The sequence below is a fragment of the Typopeltis vanoorti genome, chromosome 14 (assembly GCF_054136105.1).
Source record: "Typopeltis vanoorti isolate ZY-2024b chromosome 14, IOZ_Tvanoo_1.0, whole genome shotgun sequence".
Lineage (NCBI taxonomy): Eukaryota > Metazoa > Arthropoda > Arachnida > Uropygi > Thelyphonidae > Typopeltis > Typopeltis vanoorti.
The window spans coordinates 123,795,799-123,813,586 of NC_143562.1; the positions used below are offsets into that span (position 1 = coordinate 123,795,799).

A 17,788-nucleotide genomic window follows, 5' to 3' on the forward strand; every position below is an offset into this window, starting at 1 on the left:
TTTTAAAGCTGCACCAGCCAATATCTTAGAATATAGGGGACTCTTATTCAGGGAGACTTTTGAATTCACATAGGTGAATAAATTTAGTGCTTAAACTCATAATTTAAACACTTTACTGTGGCTAAGTAAATTCTGGTTTGCAGTCTTAACCTCTATAACAACATGTTATACCTTTCTTTCAATCCCCCAGGCCCGCTATGGTTCAGATTAATGAGTGATAGTTTTGATTCATATCACACGCAAAACTCAGGTATAGAAGAAAAAACACATTTATTGGAATCTAAAGACATATACGCTTAGACCAATCTCACTTTCATTTAGTTCAATGACATGCTAAATCAAACTGTGTCAAACTGATTAAAATTCTAATGCATGAACAATAAATCCTCCTTTTAAGTTAGAGATTAAACACGCATAATATACACATTATACATTTCTAATCATTCTATGTACTATGTTAGTCTTGCATATTAAACCAGTCACAATCATCTATAATCATTCTAGACAATTTGTCTTATGGACATTAGCCACTGCTAAATAATCACTTAAAGTTCTTAAATACTGTCCATACTCAATTATTACACTACAATGATCTTTCCCTTTTATTGACTGGGTAATTATACAACAAAATCTGTACTTTACCATTTCTTGGGGCAGGATCTCCAGATCCATCTGAACTGTCCTTCTTTGTTTGATTACCTCTCGATACTTCTATAAGCCTGTGTCCACGTGGTGGGTCACTATGGTCATCAGATTAAGCTATGCTCTGCACCTGGCGTTGTTCCCGCATCTGTTCTCGATCTGTTTCGGGCCATCCTTGTTTCTACTGCCGGTTCATAGGATACATTGGCGATATTATTCCATCGGAACTTTCAGCGAAGGAGCGAAGACAGCATATGCCGACATCTCACGCTTCAGTACCGACAGAAATTCAGACATCGAAGGGAAAAGCGCACCGTCCAATATCGTACTATTGCCAAGAAACACCATCAGGAACTTCCAGTCTACGGGAGAAGTCGAATCATCATCCGGCAAAATAGGCGAAAAAAGGCCTTGAGAAAGGGGTGCAAACCCTTTTTATTCTCCCTTCACTTCCTCTCTTTTTTTGCACCCTGTTACTAGCTGGGGTTGCGCCCTCTTACTTTCTGAGATCGTTTCCCGCCCGCTACTTTCTTTGTCTGTGGGGATTTCAGCACATTGCGGGGATTTCAGCACATCTCTAGCAGCGTCTTCCGGGAAATTAATGTGCGTCACTTTCCAATACTGCCAATGCCTCAGGGCCGCCCGTGACCTTTGGACTATTGTTTACATCTAATTTACCCATTCATTGTATACATGATGCATTCATATAATACTAATTTATACACAAAGTTCTTTACATGGTATTACAGTTCTTCTAAAAGGAGGTAATTCTATTTCTGTTTACAGTTAGTACTTTATTTCTTCTGCTTGAGTACAAGTTTTTTCTCTCAGCTGATTTTTCTGACTTGTTAAATCCTGAATGAATTGTTTCCTTTTAAAGGTTCTTCATTCAAGATGGAACAAGAGTTGCTAAAAGGTGGTCTCACCTTATTATTAAATTACTCTGGATTTAGAGAAAGATGTTGGAAGTTTTTTCCCACTTGGTTAGACTATAATAAATTTAGTTTAATCCTTTATCCAAGTGCAAGCAAACAAAAGATGGATCAAGCTCTCATCAATATACTTGTCTTTGTATCTCCCATAATGCAAAGCAGATCTCCTTGCCGACATGTATAATGTTATGCATTAAGGGAAGGGCCACTACCCTGACCTAAATCCAGAGTAATTTAATAACAAGGTGAGACACCTCTTGGCAACTCATATAGGTAAATATGACATCTCCATTGCTTCCACCTTAGTATAACCACCTCTGGGTCTGGCTCCCACTGACGAGTCCATAATAAAGGTCAATACTGGTCTGGGTAGTGGCCCTGTAAAATTCTATGCTGTAGGAAATTTTTTTCTTAACTTTCCATCAACTTTTACAGAGGTCACAAATAGTGTACATAGAAGGATACTGTAATTTAACACTGATTGTGGAATTTTGTATATAAGGTTAATATTAACTGTAACCATGCAAGCATGTATTGAAAAGGTAGGAATGTTAAACTGTGTATTTCAAGGGCAATGCTCAGAAAGTGGCCTGTCATTTTTAAGTGATTCCAATTTCAAAGAAATAGCTTAGAAGCTTTGTTTGTAAAATGCCTTCAGTTGTTCGAAGCTTAACTTAATGCATGCCTCAAGGACAGTGCAACAGCAGGCGGCGAACAACTAAGGATCTCCCACGGGTCTGTTGGACGTCTGAAGAGAAGTAGGGAAATGTCTAAGGAGAAGTTGAACTGTAATATGCATCAAGTCCTGGGAATTCTTCTTGATGTGATGACGTCGCTAAAGGAAAAAAGTCCGCTCGAATGTTAACTCCCAGGGTGAAAAGGGAGTATCGGTGAGATATGCTCCAATCCCCAAAAATCTTCCAAGACGCGACAGAGCTAAAGAAAAGGAAGCTTACACGAATGTTGAGGCCTGAGATGGAGAAGCAATCAGTTTCAGTGTAGTGTGCTCCAGGCCTCGAAAACCCTTCAAGATGTCGCGGCATTAAAGAAAAAAAGAAGCTTGCACAAATGCTGAGGCCCAGGATGGAAAAGAAGTTAGTGGAACCAGATAAGAGATGAAAGAGTCAGTTCAGATAATGTGTCAAGAGAAGAACCGTGAGTACAACCTTTATATGTATGTTTAACATTTCGGAAGATTGACTGATATTTGGTGGGACAATTCTAAAGTTAATGTGTGGTTATATATTCCGGACTAAGAGGTTAATGAAGTATTGGTATTAATTTAGATACGGTAAACTTGTTGCTTGAAGCATATATATATATATATATATATTTGGCGGGACATTTATAGGGTTAAATTATGATTGTTTGTTCCGGACTAAGAGGCTAAGGAAAATTGGTGTAATTAGATATGAGAAACTTGATGTTAAAAGTATACGATAGTATTGCTGCATGTGTTTTTTTTTAATGTATGTACAATGTATGAGATATTTTAATTCTTCGCTTAAAAATTTTGAAGAGTCAGTTCATTCATTAAAATGTATTATTGCATCCTAGTTTAATAAATATGTTTGTTATGTAAAGAATGTGTATTCACTGATCCTTGATTCAATGTACTGTTTCTAAATAAAATGCAACCCTGTGTGCAAATTTAAATTAGAGCAGCCACGACTGTCAATAATGTTTGAGATAGATCTAAAGAGATACTGCAGGTAATCCTAATTATATTTACTACCCATAAAGGGAATCTTGGTGGCACAGTCATAACATTAAATAAATTTTCCATTGTTCCCAAGGTATTGGAAATTAGGTAACCAGTAATAATTTAGGTAAAGAGTAAAGTAAGAATAGAGTATAGAGTAATAAAGCAAGTAAAGTAAATAGAGCATAACATAAAATAGAGTAAAAGTAAATAGAGATAAAAGAAAAATAAAGGATAGAGAAAGTTAAAACAAAGATAAACTAGAGAAGGATTAAAATAATTGATAGACAGCAGCGAAAAGAAATAGAGCACAAAAGTAAAAGCTTAAGATATACAGTGGGAACAAAAAGACCAAGCCCTTCCCTTAATGCATAGCATTATACATGTCCACAAGGAGATGTGCTTTGCATTATGGGAGATACTAAGACAAGTAGTGACGAGAGCTTGATCCAACTTTACCACGAGTTACCTCATTCCTGAAGATACTTCAGTAGCAAACTTTGTTTGCTTACACTTGGATAAAGGATTTAACTAAATTTATTATAGTCTAACCAAGTGGAAAAAATCTTCTAACATCTTTAAATCTGGAGTAATTTAATAATAAGGTGAGACACCTTTTGGCAACTCTCATAGATAAATATGACCTCTCCATTGCTTCCACTTTAGTATCACCATCTCTGGGTCTGGCTCTCACTGACGAGACGTCAATAAAAGTTGAAACCAGTCTGAGTAGTGACTCTTCCCCTAATTCATAGCATTATACATGTCTACAAGGAAATGTGCTTTGCATTCTGAGAGATACTAAGACAAGTAGTGATGAGAGCTTGGTCCACCTTTACCACGAGTTGCTTCAGTCCTGATAATACTTCAGGCGCAAACTTGTTTGCTTACACTTGGATAAAGGATTAAACTAAATTTATTATGGTTATCCTTTCTTTTAGGCTTGCACGGTGATCCGAATGCATTTTTGAAAATTATGGAGACAACTACCGTGTTTGAATAAAAACTTTAGTTTAATATAACTAAAATCTACAATTCGACGTTTCAACCTTTATGTCAAGGTCATCTTCTGGAGCATACAAATATACACAAGAAACAAGCTATACTACAATCAAACTGGTTTGTTAAAGACACTGACCAACCGCTACCACAATTGTTGGCCTGACCTCTGGTGAAAAAAAAAAAAATTAAAAATAAAAAATTTTACATCAACGCTAGAGTCCTATTATTTGTGTTGTCTACTATATACATATTAACATCATTCCAGCCAGTTGGAGTGGAATGGTTTCTAATACTAGCAGATTGGCTAGAGTCCTGACTTATGTTGAATCTTTCATATTAGGTTGGCTGAATGTGTGCCATCCAGATCCTTGGAATTTTCATACCATCTTTGTTATTGATATTTGGGTGGTTTATCAGGATTTCGCAGGATTCCTTAAATTTTCTTTCGTACCAAGTTTTTGTGCGGTGTAAGGAGCAGGTGCTCTTCCAGTTGATTTGGTGTAAGGTGTTAAGTGCGTGGTCTGAGAGGCCTGCTTCACCATAATGGTTATATTTGATGCGTTTAATGTGTTCTTTCTTGCATATAGGGATTGTTCGTCCTGTTTCACCAATGTACGGTAAGTTACAGGTGCAGCAGATGCAATAGACTCCAGGATGTGCTAATGGGAGGAGAGGATCCTTAGAGGAGCTGAATATGGTTTTAAGTTTAGTGGGTGGTTTAAAGGTGGCATTGAGGTTATAATGTTGTAGGATTCTGTTGATTTTTTCTGATAGCCCTTTAATGTATGGGATGGCTATGGTTTTACTGTAATCTAGATTCGTTTTTGTTGTGGTTTTACAACAACATTAAAACTTCATGGTGGACAACCAGGAATGTGTTAGCAGAGCTAATCTCAGGTAGTATGGTCACTTAAATAGAATGGGAGAGGAAAGATTAGCAAAAGAAGTGTTCTTGCCAGATTGGCAAGAAAAAGACCCAGAGGATGACCAAAGTTATAGGTGGATTGATACCCTTTGGGGGCTGTTAGTTTTGTTGAGTGGGGCCGTGAAATAATGAAAACAAATTTAAAATGTTTTAAGACTAAGTGTGGCATGTCAAATGTGTATGTAAGATGCTAAAAATGTAATATTTGCATTTGATTTTTGCAATATTCACTGTGTATGTTTTGTGTTGAATATAAATACAATAAATATTATAATAATATATGTCTGTACTGCACTTTTTTTTATTATTTTTTATTTATTTTTTATGTGGGCCATAAAATATTTGAATTATTCCAAGGGGGCCTTTACATTCATAAGTTTGGGAAGCACTGCTTTAGAATATAGAAATATAAGATCTGATAATGTTGGAGTCTTGACAGGTAACCAATTAATTTGGAGGAAAATTGTAGATAGGAAGTTAGTAATGATGTAAGTTTAATGTAGTACTATCCTATACACCTCTTGAGAGTACATGTCAGTAATTTGATGCGAATGATGAAAAATCTGACAACTAAAATTGCAAGTGATTTTGTGATTCATTAAAAGGGAACACTGTACTATTCACATTAAGGATTTCAGATCTAGTAGTTTTATTTCCAGCTCTCCAGAAATAAAACTGCTTTAATAAATTTGTTGGCAGCCACCTGTAATCAAGTGGATTTCTGGAGTCCTGAATATACCCTTCATATAACTCGACATTTAAAATTGATTATATTGTATTTTTTACATTCTCCTGTTAAATCATTTTATTACATCAGTGAGAACAAGGTCACAGCAATGTGAGGAACTGCTTGAATAAATATTTCTTCACTACTGAGGAAGTTAGCTTTGTTCTTCAGTCTACAGTTAATGAGTAAGTCTATACATTTCCTCTCAACGGTGAAATATTACTCCTGACCCCTTATTTAAAACAGTCATGTTTCCTTTAGAATTTTCAATAGAAAAATCATCTAATACAGCTACTATTTCCAGAAAACAAATCATTGATTTATGCTAACATAAAAAAGAATGGAAAATAACATGAACTGCCTGCAGCCCTCGAGTGCTTACCTGCAATTTAAAATTGACAGAAAGCAATATTTAATACCAAAAACGAAGAAAAGTTAGTGCCAAACACTGCTGGCCTTCAGAATAGGAAACCTAATTGCAGCTTTTAAAAAAAAAAAAATAAATAAAAATAAATAAATAAAATCGACAATCTGGTCTGTTGAAATGGCTCACAACCCATTACTCCCACCCCTGACCTTTTCCCATTAATCCCTCCTCCTCCCCAAAAATAGTTTTTATTTCGGATCCTTCTCTCAGCCTTAATAATAAATACATATAAAAAATCTGGGTTTTTTTCAAATAGTTCTCCCACATTGCTTTACCCTTACTTTTTTCAAACCTACTTCCTTTTAACAGCTTAACAGCAGATGAATGCATATCCCTGGGATAAGGAGACAGCCAACAACATCCAAAAAGTTATGTCTGAAATTTCCTCCTATATTATTATTCATATGTCATCAGTAATGCCCTAAGATTTTGAGTAAAAAGCCAATGACATTGAAAACAGGGGCACTCCTAAACGAAAGTAGGCTATATAACCCTAAAAATAATAGTTACAGGAGTAACATGGGAATTTTCTCAGAAGTAATTAAATTTAAATGACTTGAGCATGAGAACGAAGGTGTATCTCTTATGAAATAATTTTTACATTGATTTATGTAAGTAATTATATTTGTACATTTTTATTAAATAGTGTTTCTTTTTCTGAACAAAAAACTCGCCGGTTTACGAACAGAATCTTGGTTCCCAAACAGGCAACCCAGCAACCACGTGCTCCGGGGCTGAGATTACGGTGGGAGAGTGGCAGTTACACCATAGCCTCCACTTAATGCAGACACCCGCTTGAATTTGCAGTGCCTTTCATTAATTTTCTTAGCGTTTTTTTTTAATTTTTTTTAAAAATAAATTATTATTAAATAAGCCACCTTAGGACAGAAGAAGAAGAATAGTGATAGCAGGAGTGCGAAAAGAAAAGTTGTTAGAACCACGATAGAAGTGAAAAAAGAAATCCAAACATGAAAATGACGTACGTGTCTCGGATCTTGCTATGCAGTTCGGTATGGTGAAATCACCGATCTGTACAATACTTAAAAATAAAGAGGTGATCGATTTTTGTCTATATTTTATCTATTTATTGTTTTTATTCTTTTTGTGTAAGGTTTTATGCATTTTCATTGTTTTTGTATGCGATTTTATACATGAAGTAAAGTTCATGTATAAAAGATTTTATACATGAATTAAAAGTTTAAATAAACAATCATCTGGGGTTTGGGAACGGATTAATCCATTTTACATTGATTCTTATGGGAAAATGCTTTCAATTTTCAAACAAAGTTTCCGAACAGCTTTTAGGAATGAATTATGTTTGACAACTGTGGTACCACTGTATATGAGTAATTAAGGATTTGAGAACACACACACACGCGCACACACTTTCGAAAATTCAATAAATTTTTACACAATCTGCACCAGTATACAGGGTGTTGCTAGGTATATAAACAAATATTTAATTAATATGTATTTATTAATTAATATTAATAATTATTGAAATAAAAATATTAATGGATTTTAAAAATCTAAAAAATCATCATCATCAAATTCCTGACATGTACCCTCAATTGGTGTATAGGATACAATGTTACTAAGAGCTGGAACCCACACACACTGGCTTCCAGCTCTGTACCAGTATACAGGGTGTTGCTAGGTATATAAACAAATATTTAATTAATATGTATTTATTAATTAATATTAATAATTATTGAAATAAAAATATTAATGGATTTTAAAAATCTAAAAAATCATCATCATCAAATTCCTGACATGTACCCTCAATTGGTGTATAGGATACAATGTTACTAAGAGCTGGAACCCACACACACTGGCTTCCAGCTCTTAGTAACATTGTTCCACCAAATCTGCGCAGGACTAAGGCTCTCTTACAGGAGTATAAGAAAATCTTGGAGAACACAGCCCTACCAATACATTTAGATCTCCCAGACTTAAGTGTACGATGATTGAGATCAAGACATCCACCACTACAATTAGCCCAACTACTACTACATTCTAAGTTTGACTTGAAGCAAAAGTGGCAAGAACAGTGGGAGAGCCATACAGATGACATCACAAAATTTTCTCTCAATGAACAAGAAAGTTTTGATGCTTGTTCACACCTCACATGAAAATCCTGCACTCAGCTTAATAGAATACGAACTGGTTATGGTGCGTGTGTGCAGACATGCTTTTTAAATGGGGGTAAACGACCATCCCTGCATTGTGATTGTGGAGCTCAGAGACAAACTGTGAACCATATTGTGACTCATTGTTATCTCAGAGCATATTCAGGAGACAAATTGGACTTTTTAAGTGCTACATCCGAAGCTATGAACTATCTGACCAATATGGATGTAACCTTTTAATTTTATTGGTTTTTAAAATGACTTTTGACTTTTAATTTTATATGTTATTAAAGTGACAGCATATTGTACTGCATGTTTTGATATTCATGCCATATGTATAAATAAACCACCATACTTCAGCATTTCTGGTCGAATATCATTACTCCTACTGCCTTTCCACATTTCAAGCCTTTGATGGCTTTTTCTACTTCAAGTATGAATATGTATTCCTGACTGTATACCTGTTGAGTGTTTTTTTAACAATGTGCTATCACTGCTTGTTTTATTTAGCAATTTTTCAAAGTAATTACTCCATACTTCAAGGATATCTTTTTCTCATGTTTTCATGCCACCTTTGTCATCTCTAACTCCTTTTACAGCACTCTTACCTCCATTTCTGAGCTTCTTCAACAACCTCCAGAATATCTTACCACCTTCTTGATATTTATTTTCTATGTTCTTGCCAAAGTCATCCCATGACTTTTGTTTAGCTAGTTTTACACAGTGTTTTGTTTTTTTACATTTGTCTCTGTATTCTCTAAGAGCATAAGCTGACTTATTTGCCAGGAACTTTTGATATACTTTCTTCTTTTCCTTCACTGTCTCTTTAACTTCCTGTGTCCACCAGGGAGTTCTGATTTTTTTTACCATTGCAGACAACCTCACCACATGCCTCTCTGGCTGAATCAATCAGGGTTTTCTTCAAGGCTTGCCACTGAATCTCCAAGGTTTGGTTCCTCTTCTCAAACACTTTCATTTTTTCTTCAATAATCTTTGTGTATTTTAGTCTACAGTTCACATCTGAGAGATGCTCAACTGTTATTCTCTTCAAAATCTTACATGTTATTCTCTTCAAAATCTTACATGTTATTCTTTTCAATATGAAATTCAATTTTATCCTCCTCAAGACTAAATAGTGATCAGTTCCAATTTCAAATCCTCTGTACACTCTGGTGTCCTGCACCAGGGAGAAAACATCACTATTAACAATAACATAGTAAATGAGACTTTTCTTATTCCTTGCCTGTTCTCTCCATGTGAATTTGTGCACATTTTTATGTTTGAACATGGTGTTAGTAATAACCAGTCCATGTCCTTAGCAGAAATCCAACAGGTATTTGCCATTATTATTAGCTTTGCTCTTTTCTCCAAATTTTCACAAAATATTTTTGTATGTCTCACAATCATTTCCTACTCTGCTATTTAGATCCCCAACAAGGACCAACTTTTCCTTTTTGATTGTGTCAGTTGCTTTTTCTAAAGCATCAAAAAATTCCTCCACTTCTACCTTAGTAAAACCTTCTGTGGGACCATAGGCACAAATAAGTCTCATTGTCCAAATCTGCATTCTGATATTTGCCTGCATCACTTTAATTGAGACTGCCTGTCGTTCAAGAAGATTAGCCTCATATTTTGTGTTCAATACTATGGCCACTCTTTCTTTTCTTTGATTGTCATTGCTTGAATATATAACATTTTGTATTTATTGCTCAGAAAGTCACCAGTTTTTGTCTTTTTAGTTTCAGTTACCCCTGTTATGTCGATCTGGTTCATATCTAATTCCTCAGCTAGCTCCATTTCTTTGCCATTCAGGCTTCTTATTTTGATAGTATGATCTTTAACTCTGGTGATGTTGAGTTGAGGTGTGCTTTCAGATTTGTTCCAGTAGCTGAGTTTTTGCTGTTCTCTCCGTTTCCCTGGTGAAAACAACGTGCCCTTGTGTAACCAGGCGACACCCCAGCCAGCATGAAATTTTGTCATGTTGTACCATCATTTTGTATATTGGTTTAAGCCAACAACAATTTGATCGGCTAAACCCCTAATTGCCAGCCATCCTCATTCGTTCAGTATCCAGGTAGATACCCAACAGGGTGCACCACGAGAAGATGAGGATTGGACATTATGTCAGAGGCCCTGGTCGGTTCTCCGCATTCCTTTAAAGGCTATGTGGAGGTCTCCTCTCAGTTATACAGCTTTGATCCTTAAGCACCCCAATCTAAAAACATCGTGCATCCATTCTGCCTGTTGCATTTCCCATACACAGGCAGATCATCAGCCCTCAGTAAATAAGAATGTGTGAGATGACTGTGACCTATGCAGAAGTTAGCAAGAACAACTACCTTTCTTCTTTTCCTGTATTGACTAGACTTCCAGTGCATAATATCAGGCTTAATCTCATGTAATTTGTTCATCAGTGCTTCATGCTATAAATATTGTCATTGTGCAGTTAACTTTGATTTTGTAACCTGGATGTAGTCACTATAAGTGACTGTTGAACAGTAGGTCAAGAAATTATGAGCCGATCTAGCAGCTACACCTGCGATTCCATTTCCCTTAATTCCAGTCTGGCTAGGAATCCGACACAACCGTACATTGAAATTAAGGGTCTTTATTTTGTACAAGAGTTGTAAAACCTCACCAGGCACTGGGTGTGGATTATACACCGGAGAGAGAGAGAGAGAGAGAGAGAGAGATCCTGTAAAGAACTCAGTCTGTATAAGTAATACACGTTTGATATGAATTTTCTTTGATATGCACACTACAAACTGAATGGCACGCAGCTCTGCTCCGTAATTACTGTGATCGATCTGGTTAGAGATAATAATGTTAATAAATATAGCAGCACAGCCAATAGAGATATCTGATCTTGAACCATCATTATAAATTGGCAAGAAATCAGAGACATGTGAAACTTATGTTGTTAGAGGTTACAGTATTGGGTGCAAACCTGCCATGGAGGAATGCTGTTTTGTTTGATAGGGGTAATGTTGTCAGCACTCCTGTCAGTAGTTTCCATAACATCTTTAATACATATGCCAAACGGATGGATTGCAGTCTGATGTGTGTGATACAGTTCCTCTCAACATAGAGAAAAGAGACTAGTTCATGTAGAGTGATCTGGAAGGGACTTTATTTTTAGGGCATAATTAGGAGTATAATATATAATATATTATATATTATTTGATGATTATATATTATTTGATGAAAATATATAATATATTTTCATCAAAGTGATAGAGGGGGTTCATTTGATCAAACAGAAATGTTTTGAACAGGTGATGTGCAAACGCACCAGTTGCTAATCTTTGGATATCTAGGATAACTTGATGATGGACCGCGTCCAACCATCCAGAGCATTATTTCCCTTGCAGAATTGTAAACCTGCGACCCATAATCAAGCTTTCAGTGTACAGGTGCATGATAAATGCTGAGCAAGGAACATAGATCAGAACAGGTATGACCTTTGTTGTCCTTCCACCAAAAAACTCCAAATCAATCAATCAATCATACCATCTATGATACGAATAACTTTTTATCAGGGCTTTTCATCAAGATGAGTAAACTGGTCTCACACTCAGGTGGTCGAGTTTTCCCTCCTGGAAATTTGGAGTTTTCATTCTGCAAAACAGGCAAAACTTGCCATAAGTACACATTCAATTTACAGATAAGATATACTGGCCTTATAGCCTAAATCCAAATTAACTTAACCTAACCACAATCTTCCCAAAATCATATGAAATGATTTATTAGAGATAGAGTAAGAACTTAAGAGTTCATATAGATATTATTTCTGGAAAATTTCCACTCGCAATTTCCAGTTAACATTCATTCTCAACTACAGTTCCCTATGTAACAAGGAAATTTTTTTTTACTATTCTCATTAACTAATTGCTATTAGCAATGCCATTAACCATTTATCATGTGAAAAGCACTTTTTATATGTGCACGTAGTGATTGATTTATATATGCAAATAGTGATCAGTGTGCACCTGTTTGTACATTTTTTGATTAACTGGAGTTTATGGTTCTTGAGGGAGAAACTGAATGGGGGGGGGGGGGGAACAGCCTGATGGATTGAAAGATAGAATGATGAGAAAATTAGTTTGATATGTTTGAGCAGTCTAAAATAGAGCACGTGGCAATGTAGCTAGTTCAGCAGAACAGTAACCATGAAAATATCTATAGATGATAACACAAGGCAGGAAGATAACGTCTGTGAGAAAGTAATCAGAGTAAGTCTGAGAGAGAGTTGTCTGTTAACGGATTGCCCTCTTTTGGATATGATTATGCATTTTTAGGGAGTTTTTTTGATAACCCATCCCAGTATGAGAATGGTAAAAGGTATGACACATTTGGGATTTATATACTGTTAGGAGTTGACAGGTGGGACGTTAATGTCTGCTGCAGAAAAGGACACCTATTCTCAAGGTGGAGGAGGCTATGAATATGTGTGTATATGTACTTTATATGATGAGATTATTGTTCAAGTTATTAATTGTGACAGCTCTTGTAACTTGGGGTATTTGAGTTCTGTATGTCTTTTCATATGGAGAAAAAAAAAAAAGAGGAATAGTGTATTAATGTCATCAGCAAAATTATGTATAAGATTTGAAGTTAATGACAGATCACATATTAATAGGACAAATAGTACTCTTTCTATTCATAAATGGTTCTATTCATACATTCATTCATAAAATTCATAAATAGATGGAATACTATAAGGCTCTGTAAACAAAAGTATCTTGTTTTGTCAGATATAATCTCCTTCAGAGGTTGACTAACATGAGCTTCCACCATGTACGGGTTTTGTGTTTCTCTTTTACATTTTTCATAGGACAAAAAGACCCAGTCCTTAATATTTCCCATCCAATCTGTTCTTTGTCCTCTTCTTCTTTTTTCTTCTATCATTCCTTCTAGAAGTGTTTTTTGTAGGGATTTCTGCCTTGGTATGTGACCAAGGTAGGTGGTTTTCCTTTTCTTAATGGTTTTCAACAGAATCCTATCTTCTCCAATCATCTCTAATATTTCTAAATTAGTTTTTTTGGCAGCCCATGGAACTCTAAGAATTCTTTTGAGGATCCACATCTCAAAGGCTTTTAGTTTATTTTCACAATATTTTGATATTGCCCAGGTTTCTGCTCCATGACCATACGTAGCAAGAGTAGAGTCTTGTAGTATTCCATCATTGTGGAGAAATCTGAAGAAGGAAAGCTATTTGCCACGATATGAAGAGAATGACAAGATAAAATTAACGCTCCAGAAAGACCATGAGATTGTAATTTAGTAAACAGCCCTTTTGTGCCAGTTCCTGTCAAATTCCTGGAAAATATTCAGAGCAATCACAAATTTCACCAACTCTTTATAGGACTCTCACTCTTAGGCAATGTTGACAAGATCCACTGTGGATTGAGCATGGCAGAATTGCAGTTGGTGGTCACTATTAACAGTCTGTTTAAAAGTGTTATAGAGTTGTATTTTGCTTAGTTTTCCCATTATTTTCAATGTAATTGATATTAGCATTGGAAAAGTAGTTTGATAGCTATTTCTTTCTTTGAAATGGGTTGAATATTTCTTTGTGTTTGCTGTGGGATGGATAAGTGTGAAATACAGTACCTCTGATGTGTTCATTACTTACCTGATCTTTCCCCTTGTTACTTTCCACAACGCCACCAGAGCATCCTCATTTCTCTAGCACTAATCTTGCTTTCATTGGACTTCTTCATAGTCATCATTCCATATAACATTGTAGGTCTCACTGCCGTTTTTTTTTTTTTTTTCACTGGAACTTTTCTCTCACACAAAATTCCTGACATTTCTTTCCAATCCTTCCATCCTGCCTGAATTCTGTTATTGACTTCCCTTCCCACTTCACTTTTTCTATGAATTCCAGATATTTGAATTTATCTATTTTCTTGATGACTTCCCCATTCAGCACTATATCTTCTTCAGGAAGATGTCAACATTTTGACCACACACCAGATATTCAATTTTACTTCTACTAACTCTCAGTCCTCTTTCTTCTAATACTCTGTTCCATCTTATGAGCTTTTGTTCCACCTCCTCTTTTGTTTCCGCACACAGTACATTGTCTGCATATAACATACTCCAAGGTGCTCTCTCTCTCTGACTTGCTCTGTCAAAGTATCTGTTACTACATTAAAGAGAAAAGGACTGAGTGCTGATCCCTGATGTAAACCAACTGTTACCTCAAAACTCTGTTATTCCCAAACAGCTCTTAACTGTTGCTTGCACATTCCTGTATCAGTCATATTTTTCTAGTACTTTCTTTTCTCTTAAACTCCTCCATATCTCTTTTCTAGGTACTTTGTCCTCACATGTATTTTTCGATCTTCTGCCTCAGAATAAATACTGCATCCATAGTTCCTCTTTGAGGCATAAAATCAAACTGTACTTTTGCAATATTAACTTCTTCTCTCAGCCTTTCATCTATGATTCTTTCAAATAACTTCATCGTATGAGACATAAGTTTAATTCCTCTGTAATTGCTACAGTCCTGTATATCTCCCTTTCCCTTATATATAGGTACCACCACACTGTCTATTTCTCAGGAATTACCTCTTCACTATAGATCTCCTTCAACCGATTCCATATTAATTCAATGCCTTCATCTCTAACACTTTCCAGACCTCCACCATAATTTCATCTGGTCCAACAGTTTTTCCACTCTTCATTTTGGCCATCGCTCTCACCACTTCCCACCTGTCAATTTATTTATTTATTTCATATCCAAACACAAGTAGTACAGTAGTAACTAAGTGGAACAAAATTATTTACAACAAATTATGATACATTACAAATGAGAACAGCTTAAATTTGGTAGGTGAATTACACAGGGAATAATAATTAAATATGAAAAAAAGGAAACTATACATAACTTATATACAATAAAATGGTCAGATGTTCCTCCAGTATCTTGCACAGTCAACTGCTCTTTCTGTGCAGGATATAAGGTCCTCTTTTGTGCAAGATGATGGAAAAAAGGGACAAGAAAGGAAGTGTTACATGGACTGGGTTGTCCCACACTCACAATTATCTGGGCCAGTGATGTAGCCCCATTTGATGAGGTTTTGTTTGCAGCATCCTGTTGTTTGAAGTCTGTTGAGGCTTTTCCAAGTATTCCAGTCCAGGTAGGCACCACACAGAAGATGTTTGGCTGTTGGAATACCAGTGTTATTTTCAGGATATAGTGCAAGTCATTGTTGAAGTCTAGTCTCTGGGAGGTTTTTAGGTGGTTCAACAGTTGCCAGGAAGCTATGTCGGGATCTTATTCTTTGGGGCACTGCGGTTTGGCCGAATAATTGGTGGCATTCATCATTCATTTGTAATCTGTCAATTTAGTGTATTAAAATAAATATATACAAAATGGGATACCTTTTTGGTATCCCTTTTGTGTTTATATTTATTTTAAAATTTGGTTAACGTAATTGTTGTTATGTCTGGTGAGACTCAACCGCGAGTGCTTTCACATGGAGATGTCTCCATTTTAGGATGGTTTTAGTGTGTGTTGAGAATTTGTGAAATATTGATAACTGTCTTTCAATTAAAAATATTAATATTTTTTTCCTTTATTGTTAGGAGGGAGGAGGTGAAAAGGATTCCAAACAAATTTCATCTCAGAATGAAGATGAATCATCTAAAACAAGTTCTAAAAAATATAATAGTACCACAAATGATAGTAAACACAATGGGTACATGCAGGTAACAAACTCTGATTTTCTTGAAACTAAATAAACATTTTATAATACTTGTGTTTTGCTTTTTCTGTTCCATTGGCAGAATTTTAAATAGTTTCAAAAGGTATTCTCATTACTTCATTACTTTGTAATTTATTAACTATTAGCTTATAATGATCTGGATTGTTTCTGTGAACACTAATATACACAGTCTTGCCATAAATACTGTTACAACTTCCACACATCCCTCCACTGACCACAGAATTGCTAGACCAGTTCTGTTAGTGGCGCTATGTGCAACCAACATTTGCATTGTTATCAGTAGGGAGAGAGCATATTCAGTTGAGAGAACTGTGTAGCTCTAATAGCACTTCAAAAGGTTGGAATCCAGCCTCCTGCTATTTTCAACATGCTAAAAACACTTGGGATCAGTAGAATTTTATGTATTGGACTATTAACTGTTATAATGATACAGAAGACATGCCTTACCTCTAAAGAACAGGTTGATCACACTGTGTTAGGATGCAACATTTTTCTTATATATAGTGGTGAGCTATAAGGGGCTTGCCCGAGCCCTTTGTTAAATTTTTCTCAAATTTGCAAATCCCTTGTTCTTCTTGTTTACGTTTAAAAAAAAAAATTTTTTTTTTTGAAATATATTAAGCAACAAACTCATATGGTAACCTAACAAAGTGATTTTATTAAATAAAATATTATAGTCACTACTATTTTACAAATAAGAATTCACTTTGGTAATCACATATAAATAGGACTATAAAATAATGCCCCTTGATTGGTACTGTTGATTATCACTTGAAGTATAAAAACAAAAGAGAAATATAACGTATTTCAATATTATTGTGTTTAGATAATATTTATTTATTATTTATGGATTGTCATAAAAATTTCTAGGTACAATATTAAAAACAAATTTATTTTGTTTATAAAAAATGCGGACTATTGCATATATGTGATTATAAAAGATTTTATTCTTATTATATTTTTATAGTTAAAAACTGTTTTTCTTATGTAAGATAAATTAACCCAGATGATTGTGTGCAAATATTGATGTTTAGATCATGAAATATTTGTTTAAAAATTATAGCCTTTACAGGTTGATTGTCTCCCTCATACTTTTTGATTAAGGAGTACACAAGCTGTATTAATAAAAGTTTTTGTGTGAAATACAGCTTTTTTTTCTTCTTTTTTTTATTTTTTGCTCTACGAAACAAGCCCTTTGTTAAAATTTCCATAGCTCACCACTGTTTATATATATGTAATAAGTTTATCTTTACTCTTCTATCTTTATTCTATTCCTAATTCTATATATTTTTACTCTAATGCGTTTTTTCTCTCATAACCTTTTTCACTTACTCTATTGGGTTTTATGTTTGTCCACCTTCCGTATTTATTAGCTGTATGCTAATGAACACTGAAAATTTATTTGTAAGACTGCACCATCAGTATATTAAATATTCGGCATAAGATTCAATAAAACTTCCGGTGGATCTCTCTCTCTCTCTCTCTCTCTCCTACTGGCGTAATTCCTTCAACAAAGTTTACATAAACAGTCATGGTTCGTAATTAACTAAGCTGCACTTTATTGCT

At 35.1% G+C, this 17,788-nt stretch overlaps 1 protein-coding gene across 1 annotated transcript in view; it reads left to right on the forward strand.

Moving 5' to 3' along the window:
* The window catches only part of LOC150099879 (uncharacterized), a 434,429-nt gene that overhangs the window by 233,132 nt on the left and 183,509 nt on the right, over positions 1-17,788 (forward strand). The window contains exon 13 of the mRNA XM_090403509.1: positions 16,083-16,205. Coding sequence (XP_090259635.1) covers positions 16,083-16,205 — 123 coding nt within the window. The remainder of the gene's footprint in view (positions 1-16,082; positions 16,206-17,788) is intronic.